The sequence below is a fragment of the Lipotes vexillifer genome, unplaced genomic scaffold (genome assembly GCF_000442215.2).
Source record: "Lipotes vexillifer unplaced genomic scaffold, Lipotes_vexillifer_v1.1 scaffold1387, whole genome shotgun sequence".
NCBI classification, from domain to species: domain Eukaryota; kingdom Metazoa; phylum Chordata; class Mammalia; order Artiodactyla; family Lipotidae; genus Lipotes; species Lipotes vexillifer.
Genome location: NW_006790426.1, coordinates 1665048 through 1676962, shown reverse-complemented (window position 1 = coordinate 1676962; position 11915 = coordinate 1665048). Strand labels below are relative to the sequence as shown.

Sequence of the window (11915 nt, the reverse complement as noted above, 5' to 3'; positions counted from 1 at the left end):
GGGAAAGAGGGAGGCTGTTGTGGCCCCTTCTTCCCCTCAAGATATGACGTGGGGTACACCTGGTGGGCTGGCTGGAACTGGCCTAGAATGTCAGGTAGAAAGTTATCCAGCTTGGGGCAGAGGTGGAGAAAGAGGAGGAAAGACATATTGGCAACCAATGCTTTTTATTTAAAGTAATAATAAACGGGAAAGAGAGAGTTGCAAGTTGGCAAGTATTTTTCCTCTCTGTCTCCAGTTCTTACACCTCCTCCCCACTTTCTGTTGAAGACCTAAGTTGTTATATTTAAAAATGTAAAGCTCACTTAGTCCCTGAAGTGCACTGCAGAAACAGAAGCCTCACACCCACTTCGTGGGGGGAAATTGACACTCGGCTCCACTCACATATTTGGTGGGAGCAGATTTGCCAGTTTCTTCACTCCTGCGTGTGGGCGGGGCTGTCACATGATCTTTCCGCCAGGTACGGAGTTGGGCTCCTCACTCCCTCTACAGGTATAGTCCAAAGCACGTGGTTGTTTAAAGAAAAAAAATACAATAAGGAAAAGAGAAGGAGGGAGAGAGGGAGGCTGTCGTGGCCCCTTCTTCCCCACAAGATGTGACGTTGAAAAGGAAAGCTGGCAGTGTGTCACTGCTTTCTTAATCGAATTCTCAAAATGTCATGTTCTTTGTTTTTCTGGTGGAGAGGTCATGGGATCAACCCACACGTGGGGTACTTGCAGATAAAGCCAGAGAAATCAGCCACAATAGGAACATATGTTTATGAAGTTATTTCAGCAAAAGTCCCAGTGCCTCTTTTCAGTGTATTCCGTTCGGTTCAGGGTGCTGATAAGTGATAGAATCAGGGGAGATGGACGCTTGGGGTAGGTAGATGACAGAGTCATGGTCCCTTGACTTCCAGGGGGGCCGTATCTTCTCCTGCCTCAATTTCCCTCTCTCTCTGTCCTCTCTCATCTACCTTCTTCTCGTTCTTTCTTTCCCAGTACTCTTCCTCTCGAACACCAATGCTTTGGTCCTGTTGGGCTGCCCACAGGCGGTGCTTAGCTTGGCTGGTGGCACAGGGTCTAAAGCGCTGCTGACCACACTGAGCTTGGTCCCCGTCACAATCCATTCCCGCACTCTGCCCCTCTTCCCTGCCCCCTTGCCACTTCCAGCCTTCCCTCCCCTCACCAGTGCCTTTGAGTCTTCAGTGCCCTCCATAAGACACAGGAAAATCTCCTGTGGGTAGAACCTCTTCAAAGTGCTTTCCCACCCACTGAACCTCCCTCAGAAGGTGGGCAAGGAATATTATGCCTATTTAACCGATTAATAAAGTAGGTCTGAAAGAGGTCACTGGGAAGTCTGTGACAGAGACAGGACAAGAATTCGCCTTCCTGATGGACACCCTTTTCACTCCACCACAGCCTCCCTGAGGGCTGAAAGGTATCCAAGTGCACGAAAGGCGTTCCAGTGATGCACATTTTACTCTTAATGACTAGTTGTCCAAGGTCTGGAAAAGCTTCATAGGAACAGCCTTTGGTGACAACACTGGGCTGTGGTCAGTTCCCGGGGGGGCCTCCTGAGCCTAGAACCCAGTGTCCTGAGCCCCAGCCCACGCTGTTTTCACCAGACTTGTTGTCTGTGCTGCCGCACGGAAACCAGGGCCATCTTTCAGGGAGCTTGCAGGGAGCTGGTAACTCTTTGGTATAGTCAAGCCTCAATGCCTCAGACCAGTCAGAGGCCCTTTGGAATCATGGAGACCTCTAAACCGCTTAAGAACATACCATGAGCCCACCTAACCGGGAGCGAAGTGTTCCCAGGTTGAAATCCTCCTGGCCCTGACCTAACGTGTAGACGAGATTCACTATGTAATTGGCACCACCCCCGGCTGGAGCTTGGAACGCCCCCGACTCCTTCGTGTGTGCAGATGAAACCCACGGGCCTGAGTCATGTGCTCAGACAGTGCCTTCCCTGCAGAACCGCAGAGTCTGGCTGAACGAGGCTTTACTATACCCACTCCCTAGACTAGTGTGTAGCGTGTGGCCTGGGGGTTGGCTGACCCGTGTGACACTGGCCAGGGTTGACCTCTGCCCCACCCCCCCACCCCCTGGCTCCTTTGCAGAGTGCGGTTACGATCTGATGGAGCAGCCATCCCCAGACGCCGAAGCGGGGGAGACACACACAGCCCGCCCCGGGGCCTGGGCCCCAGCATAGACACGCCACCCCGGGCCGCCGCCTGCCCCAGCAGTCCCCACAAAATCCCCCTCTCCCGGGGGCGGATCGAGAGCCCCGAGAAGCGGAGGATGGCGACGTTCGGGAGCGCCGGCAGCATCAACTACCCCGACAAGAAGGCGCTCTCCGAAGGGCACTGCATCCGGTCGACGTGCGGCTCCACCAGGCACAGCAGCCTGGGGGACCACAAGTCCCTGGAGGCCGAGGCCCTGGCAGAAGTAAGGGCCGGCGGGAGGGCAGGCTGCGCCAGCCGACACCCAGAGGGGCAGGGGGTGGGCACCTGCAGACGGGGGAGCCCCTTCGCCCTTCAGGCCAGGCTCAGGCTGAGCCAGAACGTGAGGCAGATAATGAGCTGGCCCCCCTGTGGGAGCGGAAGCTGGATGGGTGCAACTGCTGGCTGGGGCTCCTGTGAAGACCCAAGGGCCCAGTCTCCAGGGCCAGAGGTGGGATTCCCGGCTATGGGGATGTGGTAATGGCAGACGCGCCTCCATAATGTGGCAAGATCGTGCTCGTCACGTTTTCATTTGTTCATCTTGTCATTCATTTCACTCATTTGTTCATTCATTCATTTATTGACAAATACTGATTGAGCATCTGTTGTGTGGCAATCACTGGCTGGCACTGAGAGTATAATTGACCTAAAATGGATCCAGGCCCTGACCACATGGAGCTTATGGTTTAGAGAAGAAAGAGATGCCAACCAGTAACACACACAGCTGTGAAATGGCAGCTGGGTCAGGAGTCTTGAAGGAGGGGACTCTGCGTTTCAAGAGCGCTTTTAGAGTTTTGTATTTTTTTAAATAACTTCTTAAAAATTTGGATGAGAAACCTGTGTGATTTTTACACTTGCCAAGCAAACCAAACAAATTCATTTAAGAAATTGTTAAGAAACAGTTTGTTTAAGTTGTGTAACAATTTGCATAGCTGCTTTCCTGTGTTTTTGATAGTTTTATCGTAGTTCAGAAGTTTCCATTTTCCCCTCTGGAACTTGGCAGGGTGCACATTATGTAACCCCTTCCCAGTGTTTTCTCCCAGTTTAGAAAAGAGAGACAGTTAGAACCTTCGGGTCGGTTAGGATCGTATTGTGAAGAGTGGCCTTGAATCCCTGTTCACAAGGGGAAGGGAAAGCTGAGAGCTTGGGGGCTGTGTTCTAGAGGAGGCCAGGAGAGGTTCTCAGGGATATCAACACAGCAAGTGAAACACCTCGCAGGATCTAGTTTGGCCCCAGGTCCCAATGCCCACTCCCAAGGTATCAGCATCTTGGCATGGGTCCAGCAGAGCAGCCAGGCAGCCTGCTGGTCCCTCCATTGTTGGAGGCCATTCTCTTGGGAAGCCTTGCCCTAGCATCCGCCGTCACCTGGAAGCTCAGGCCACCTGAGGCCTGGCCCAGAGCCCTTTACACGGAGAATCAAATGAAGTTTACGCCACTGTTTCCAAAGTAGGTCCCACAGCAGACTGGTTCCATGGGGTATTAATGGAGGGGGAAAAAGGTGTTCTATGGTCAAGAAAGTTTGGGGAATGCTGGTCTGGCAAATTTGAATGGGTTGTCTGCAACAAGAATTATTCAATATGTTGATGTGCATTGTGAATCTTCAAGAAAGAGAGCAGGGCACACCCATCTCCCAGACTTCTTTGACCTTTAGTCACAGAGCATTTTGCAAGAGCGGCCTAAAGAAGACACGTGGGGCGTGCCGCTCGCATTTTCCGTCTGCAGACATATCTACACACGCTAATTTGATAGCTGCCATTCGATAGCAGAGCATGGGAAACGGCATGTAAATAGCCAAGGGCACCCTGGATGGCCTCCAGCCTGCTCAGCATTGGCTCTGATGAGCACTTGACATTGCAGGCTGCGGAGGGCAGCTATGTAGTAGTAGGTGGAGTTACCTGAAATCCTCTGGTCTCAAAATGTCTTTTAGGATTTAGATTGGAGCCCAGTTAAAGAGGCAGTTTGGGGATCTGGCAGCACCCCCATCCAAGGTGGGAAGGTCTCGTTCGGGAGGAGGTGAAAAGGGAGCGTGTTCCCCCGCTGTCCGTGCTCCCCAGCGCCTCTCTGCAGCTCCACTCTGAGATCACGGCATCACCTCTCAGACTAACGCAAGGCTCACGCCTAAACCCCCCAGCTGATCTTTCTCTGGGCTCGCTGTCTTCCTGGCTCCCACTCTGCGAGGGTGGAGTGGTGGTGGTGGGGATGGTGGTGGAGGGGCGATAATTATATTTTATTTATTCCTTTTGCCTTTTGGCTCCTGCTGGAGTAGAGCAGACAGAGTAGTGATGTCAGTGGGGGACTTTAAGCAGACTGGGACGCGGAAGGCGGGCTTGATCACTGCAGGGTTGTGATGTAGCAAAGGTTGGGACAGGACTGCCTTCTCTCCTGTCAGGTGGGACCCCCATCACAGCCCCACAGCTATTCCTTGTAGATAAAGGCACAAACAGCATCTTCTTTAAAGTAGACAGTGTTAAGGGCAAAGGGTAAAATGTCCTGGGGAAGCATAAATGCTAATATTAGTCATTAGCTAATCATCAGTAGTCTCTTCACCAAACAAGGTGATAGGCTGGGACCCTGACGGAGGCCCGACTGGAGCCTGTCGTGGCGGCCCAGCGGGCAGGAGCCGCCTGAGGACAGGGGAGGAGAGGGGGTGAAAGAAGGCGTGGACGGGGCAGGGGCCGCGGGGCACCGTGGCGCCAGCCCCATCAGTCTGACCAGACTTTCAGTTTTCCCAGAGCTGCCCCCGGGCACAAAAGCTAGTGTGTCTCAATAGTCATCCCGGAGCCTGAGGTGGCTCAGCACCTTCCAGCAGCCGTTCCGTCCTCTCGGTGGCCCAGCTCAGCCTGAGCAGCTCCCCCGGCCTCTGTGTGGAGGCATCCCTGGGAGACCCCACGGGAGCCGAGGACTCTGGCTGAAGGGAGTGTGAAAACCACCATCCAGCAGTTCACAAAGTGTCATCACGGCCACCATCTCATCCCATCTTCACGGCCAGCAGGGGGCTTTCAGCACCTGGACCGAGTGTGGTGCGGAGCCACTGAGACTTGCCAGAGGTTGCCCAGCAGGGGTAGCAGAGGAGCCTTTTTCCCTCCCAAACCTGGGCTCTGCATCCAGGCCCCAGGCTCCTGGGTTAAATGCTGCCATCCAGCTCCAGTGCCCACTCCTGGAATGCTGAGCCCCAGGTCGGCCCTCTGGGCTGCCAGAATCTCTCTCTGTGTCATTCAAAGCGCTCTCATGCTGATGAGCTCTTAAATATCACAGTATCCCTGGGAATTGTGTAGGCAGATGAAGATTTTTGTTGCTTTTTAAATTTTCCATTTTTAAAAAAATTTTTCTGATTATAATACAGAGAAGAAAGTAACAGTCCTACCATCCTGGGGTGAGCATTGCAAACATTCTGATATACAACCTCCACACAGATTTCCTATGGACAAAGGAGAGAGATATTTTTTAATAATACTAGTTAGGGGCATGAACGCTGCAGCCAGAACTACTATGCTGCTAAGTAGCTGTGTGACCCTGGACAAGTTACTTAACCTGTCTGAGCTCCATTTCCTCATGTGTGACGTGAGCGTAATGGTAGTTCCTACCAGATAAGTGAGAGGATTAAATGAATTGTTAGGGGAAGGGGCTTGAATTGGTGCTCGGTATTAGCTGTTATTGCCATTGTTATTGTCATTATTTGGAAATACTCACTAGGTACCAGGTGCCATGCCATGCTCTTCACAGGGACCATATCATTAAATACACTCATCAACCCCTTGAGGTCAGTATTATACGTGTCTGTAATCTACAAATGAGGATTCTGACACTCAGAGAGGTAAGGTGGCTTGCCCACAGTCACACAGCAGGGAAGTCACAGAAATAGGATTTGAACCCAGGTCTGTCTGACTGCAGAGCCTGCCACCACTAGGTCTGTGATACTCACACTGATTTTCCTTACGGTTATAAGACTCCCTGGGATCCATTCTCCATCCCTTCCATGAGATTTGTGGGGAAGCCTCCCTAAGAAGCCTACAAGCTGGGTAGCAGCCCCAGAAGGGTTAGATCCCAGCCCTCCAGACTCTGTGCTGACGAGCGCTCTCCCTGTCCCCAGGACATCGAGAAGACCATGAGCACAGCTCTGCACGAGCTGCGGGAACTGGAGAGGCAGAACACAGTCAAGCAGGCGCCAGATGTGGTGCTGGACACCCTGGAGCCCCTGAAGAACCCGCCAGGCCCCATCAGCTCAGAGCCGGCCAGCCCCCTGCACACCATCGTAATCCGCGACCCCGACGCCGCCATGCGTCGCAGCAGCAGTTCCTCCACCGAGATGATGACCACCTTCAAGCCAGCCCTGTCCGCCCGCCTGGCCGGCGCCCAGCTGCGCCCGCCCCCCATGCGGCCGGTGCGGCCCGTGGTCCAGCATCGGTCCAGCAGCAGCAGCAGCTCGGGCGTGGGCAGCCCGGCCGTGACGCCCACCGAGAAGATGTTCCCCAACAGCTCGGCCGACAAGTCGGGCACCATGTGACCTGCGGGGTGGCGGGCACCGCCCCGGCCCGCCGTGGCCTGCCGTGGCCCGCCGTGGCCGAGGGTGGCCTCTGTGACTCCCACGTCCTCCCGATGCTCCTGGCCTTGTCGGGCAGGGCCCAGAAGGTCAGCCTGGGAGCGGGTCTGTGTGGAGCTGAGGCCCAGGCCCGAGCCACAGCTTGCCTTTAGCCACGTGAACCCACAGGCCTCCCTCCCGTGTGTACACAGATGGCCAAGCGGAGAGGAGCAGCCGCCCCAGCCGGAGCCTCTCCCAAGGTCATGGCAAATGTTAAATGGCTTCACCCGCGTATCGTCACTGGAAAGTTATTCTCTCGACATTCTCTCTACATGCATCCATACGTGTGTATGTATGTGTATGTGCCTATGTACACGTATATATGTACGTATGTGTCTGTAGGAGTGTGTGTGTATATATATATATATATTTATGCATCAATATACATATACTAGATCTGGACACACATATGAAATGTATATAGGATCTCCTTTTTCTTTTTACGAAACTTAGATTTACCTCAGACCCATGCCACCAAACATCTCCCGCTGAGTTATTTGGTGGGATTTGCAGGGACTTTTCTGGGAGAATTTAAGGCCCACAGTAACTGCGAATGAAGCAATATACCACTAACCTGCAGAAAAACAAAACCAGTCTCCCACTGTCTCCAGAAGTTGTGGCCTTCCAGAACAGTCTGCCCCTAAAGGAAGGGTGGGGCAGGCGGTACCCCGGGCAGGCTGCTCCCAGAGGTGGGGAACCCTTCACAGAGCACCCCCCCCATCCACCCCAGAGACCCTGCCTTTCCACATGGAGGCCAAGACCAACTGCACCCCAAAGGCATGGAGGACGTTGGCGAGAAGAGCCCTGACCGCAGCGGCCTGTGTTCGACCGTAGAAGAGGGGATGGTGAGAGCCTGAGCCCCATCGTAGCGCAGTATTATGTGTGGTTGGGAAAAAGGAAAAAAAAAACCCAAACACAGTGGTGTGGAACACTTTAAAACCTAGAAACGCTGTAGGAATAAATCTGTGGTAACTATAGAGGTTTAACTTATACCATTTTCAAAATATTTAATTTTGTCTTTTCCTCTTTCTACTAATTATACTGTGTCAAAATCTGGAACTAAACAGGCAAGGAGACTTTGAGTCCCATCATTTTAATTTGAAATCAGGCCGTGACGCGCTCTGGCTGGTGGCCTCTTGCATGAAGCACACGGGGCCGTAAGCGCCCACCTCAGACCAGGGCCGGGGAGGGAGTCCTTGGCACTTGCCATCCTAGAGAACGCTTCGGTGGACTTTATGCAATGAAATAAGCTTCCCTCTCCCCTTTCCCTTCCCTTTTGCCCACCTCCTCCAGCACATTTAACTCAATTGAAAATATGGGGTTAGGTTTGGGGGGCGTGTCACTCACCTCACTGAACCTCAGTTTCCTGCTCTATAAAAATGTAAGCGAGCAAGCCATGCAACCTAGGAAGCATCGTGCCAACACGATTGCTCTCTTCACGGTCATCACTAAGGTGAAAACCATCCAGCGCCATCCTTTTGAAACCTCCTAATGGCATTTGAGAAGTGGGCAGTGGAATTTTCCTACCAGCTTCATAAGAGCCATGAAGCCCGGTCCTGCAGGTACATCACCTCTTGACATTCCATCATTACCATATCAGCCCATTGGATTAAGTTTCGCCCTCTCCTCTGGTCCCCAGACGGGGGGACCTATGAAGCCACGTTACCTAGGTGTATAGGGGTGGTGAGCCACGCTGCCTTGCCTGAAGCACTGGCCTTGAGAGCACACAGTGGAGGAAAGAATAAGAAAGGGCACAGAAAGAATGCCAGGGAGAGGCCAGTGACAAACTTGACCTTCCTTGTTTTGCCTATAACTCCTGGAAATGAAAGAGCCTCAGAACGAGCTAGGAGCCCGCTGTCTTTTTAGCACATAAACATAGCCCCATATTACAGGTTAGGAGAGGAAGCAAGGCCTTAGGATGGCTGTGACTTGTCCAAGATTTAATAGATGGCTGAGAGTGGGGCTGGGTCCAGCTCCTGAAGTCATTTATTTGCAAGGATGCTGTGCTGTTCAGCGGGATAAGAGACTTCTCATTTCCACCCCAGAGAGACTCGCAGGACCTTAAATGCAGTGGCTTCCTGTGCAAAATGCCACATCCTCTGCCATGACTACCAGACGAAAAGTGAAAATCTGAGTTGACAGATCTGTTGCCTGAAATACATAACACCAGTCAGATCATGTGGATTTTCCTCTGAAATGACTAACTTCATCTTTCCTTATTGAAAATAGGCCTGCCTTTCACTGAATTACCTGAGGGCAGAGCCTTTGCCGTTTTCTTTAGGCACCTATTCTTCCATTGGGAGATGGCTGGTGAGTTCACATTTAGGGAAGCTCACACCCCACTCATCCAGCTCCAAATCTGAGCCTTGACGCAGAACCACGTGGAAAAATGCTTCCCCCTGCCCCACCCATCTGGTGCCCTGCATGTCTCAGGCCCCCTCCACGTGCATCCAGGCCCGCCCACTGTCACGAGCATTGGCATTCTCGTCCTGACTCCTGCCTGTGTTAGTCCACTATATATTGCTGTATTTGCTTAAATGCTGGAAAGTAACTGTTAAAATGTGAAACTGTAATTTTTAAAAAGGCTACAATGAAATCACAGCCAATGCCACTCACCAAATCTTTGCACCTAGTAGATAGATCAGTGTAAAAAACAAGTACCAGAAACCTAACTGTACAGTGAGCGTGGGGGAAGACGTAGTAACCTAGTTAGTAGTCCTCAGTATAACCAGTGGTACAAGGGGAAGTGGTGTTTACCTGCTTGTCCATCACGATTACCGAAAGCTGTACTGATCAGTTCATTGATAACGGGCAATTTTTTTTTTTTTTTTTTTTTTCTTTCACAGAACAGTTTCTTAACCTTCAACTTACCCTGAGGTCAAGCCTTTTGTCTTTATGTGTTACTGGTGTTCAGTCTCTTTTAGGAATGAACCAGCAAGATGTTCATTTAAAACTGACCAAAGACAATTCATTCCTGGTCTAGTTTCCTGGGCCTGGGGCCCAGCCTCCGGCCGCTAAGGACCTTTCTTGGATAAAACGGAGAATGAGCCGTGCTTCCTACCCCTCTCTCACTCTCTCCCTTTGGTCCCCTTTCCTCTTAAAGAGCTGCTCTGAGCTGTGGGATTCTGTGAAAAATTCTTGCCTTTCCTTGTTTTCAGTGCTAACGATTTCTCACCTTGAAGCGCCTTTTGAACCCCAGACAGAGCGCACAACTGGAGGGAATTGTCAGCTTGGGAATTAGACTTGGGAGTCTTTTCTCTGAGGTCACTGGGCCCAGGGGCAGGAGAGAAAAGGATTCCCGAGGGACGAAAGGTTCCTATTCCGTGAAGAAATCCAAGTGGGAAGAGATGCAGGGAAGTGGAGTCATCCCTCGGCTGCCGGTGGAACTAGGAGCTCAGCGATCTGCCTTATAAACAAACACTCCAGAACTGGCTGGTGGTACCCCTAGGGGGCCAGCACAGGGAAGGGCCTGGCGTGGGGCTTGCTTCCCTGTTGGAGGCCCTCGGAGTGCCTTGTCAGGGGGATTTCTTTCTCATTCAGGAGGCACGGATGCAAAGGACTTCCTGGGACCTGGTCATTACCTGGCGCTCAGCGCACGTACGCAGCTGATGGCAAACTATGAGGCCTAATGGAATGGTTCTTCCTCTCAGTCTCTCTGTCCCTAACTTTTCATACTAGAGCAAATGCCTCATCCTCCTGAGAAAGCCAGAAAGAAGGACGGCTGGCTCACAACCATGGGGGTTAGGGGCTGCTGGGTTCATGGAGGGAGGCCTGGAGGAAAAGGCAGGAAGCGGGTGAGCCGAGGTGTTGCTAAGATGATTTTCTGCTGTGCAGAGCTAATGGTGATGTTTCACGGCAACTTCCCCGGTTCTCTGGGGTCCCCGCTCCTCTGAGCAGCCGTGTGGAGAATTCCGCACATACCTAAAGCTGCTGGGGAAGCTGAGGGCAGGGGCTCTGCTGCCAGGTCTGTGTCCTCCTTGCCTCTCTGAGGTTGACCTGCCAGGGTCCCGCCGTCTCATCCTCTGGGACTGCCCCTTGCCGACACCTCCTTTCTGTGTGAAAGGACAAACGACAGGCAAACTGACAACCTTGAACCAGAACAGCCAGAGTGCGTTTTGCTTTCCTCGAATGGAAGCAGCTTCTGGCCAGAGTTTCTGCTCAGGCTCTAGTCCCCGGCAGTGTGACTGTTTACTCGGTTTGGCAATAGGTTTGGTTCTGATTGCTTCAGAGTGGCTGGTCTATTTCATTTCCTTTGGTTTCCTTCCTCCCCAAACTGTCAGGAAAATCAAAGTGAAACCACCCTAGGAGATTGCTGGTTGCCTGTCCCCATGTGGCGATAAGTGTTGCCCTCTCCCGGACATCATTTCTCTACCTTACAACCCAGCGCCCGTGTGTAGAGTGTCTGACTGGATCCTCTGTCGCGTATCCTGATGGTGCCTGCTGGTTTGACGTGGAGCTATCCTGTGAAATAAAACAGCTTAACTTTTCTCAAACGTGCTCCGGTGGCTTTTTGGAAGGGTGAGGTCGCCCGCTGGGGATGGGGAGGCCCCAGGGGGGGTGTTCCTACCCTCCAGTCCACGGTCAGTGTGCTTCCCCCCGGGAAGCATCCCTGAAATGTCCTTTAGCTCAGGTCGAACACTGTGAAGGCCAAGTTTCCAAAGAGGACTGCGTCCGCTGCAGAGCTAACTGAAGGAGGTAAGTGTGGGGTGCCTGCTGGGAAAGCGAGAACCAGGACAGTCAGAGCACAGGCAAGGGGGAGGGGGAGCTGTCGTCTGAGGAGAGGCCTTCCTGACCTTATGACAAATCAGCGGAGGCCACAGAATACTGTTGCCAGTGTGACTGCATATGCAGCATTTTAGCATCTGTTGTCTACACACGTGTGATACAGCCCCTTGGAATTGTGTGTGTGTGTGTGTGTGTGCATGTGTGAAGTGTTTGTTGATCGCTTATTTCTGTCCCAGGCACTAGATTAAGCATGCATTTCTCATCAAATTCTCAAAACAGCTATTGAAGGTAAGTACCCTTCTTAAACCCCATTCTGCAGAAGAGGAAACGGAGGCTCTGAGAGGCTAAGCAACTTGTCTGAGGTCAGGCTAGGAAGTGAAGGAGCCCGAATCTGAATCCAGTCCATCTGACCCC

At 52.3% G+C, this 11915-nt stretch overlaps 1 protein-coding gene across 1 annotated transcript in view; it reads left to right on the top strand.

Annotated features, from left to right (window-relative positions):
- Nucleotides 1-6701, top strand: part of SRGAP3 (SLIT-ROBO Rho GTPase activating protein 3) — a 257414-nt gene extending 250713 nt beyond the window's left edge. The window contains exons 21-22 of the mRNA XM_007463719.1: nt 2096-2423; nt 6288-6701. Of these exons, the coding sequence (XP_007463781.1) occupies nt 2096-2423; nt 6288-6701 (742 nt within the window). The remainder of the gene's footprint in view (nt 1-2095; nt 2424-6287) is intronic.
- The last annotated feature ends 5214 nt before the right edge of the window (nt 6702-11915 follow it).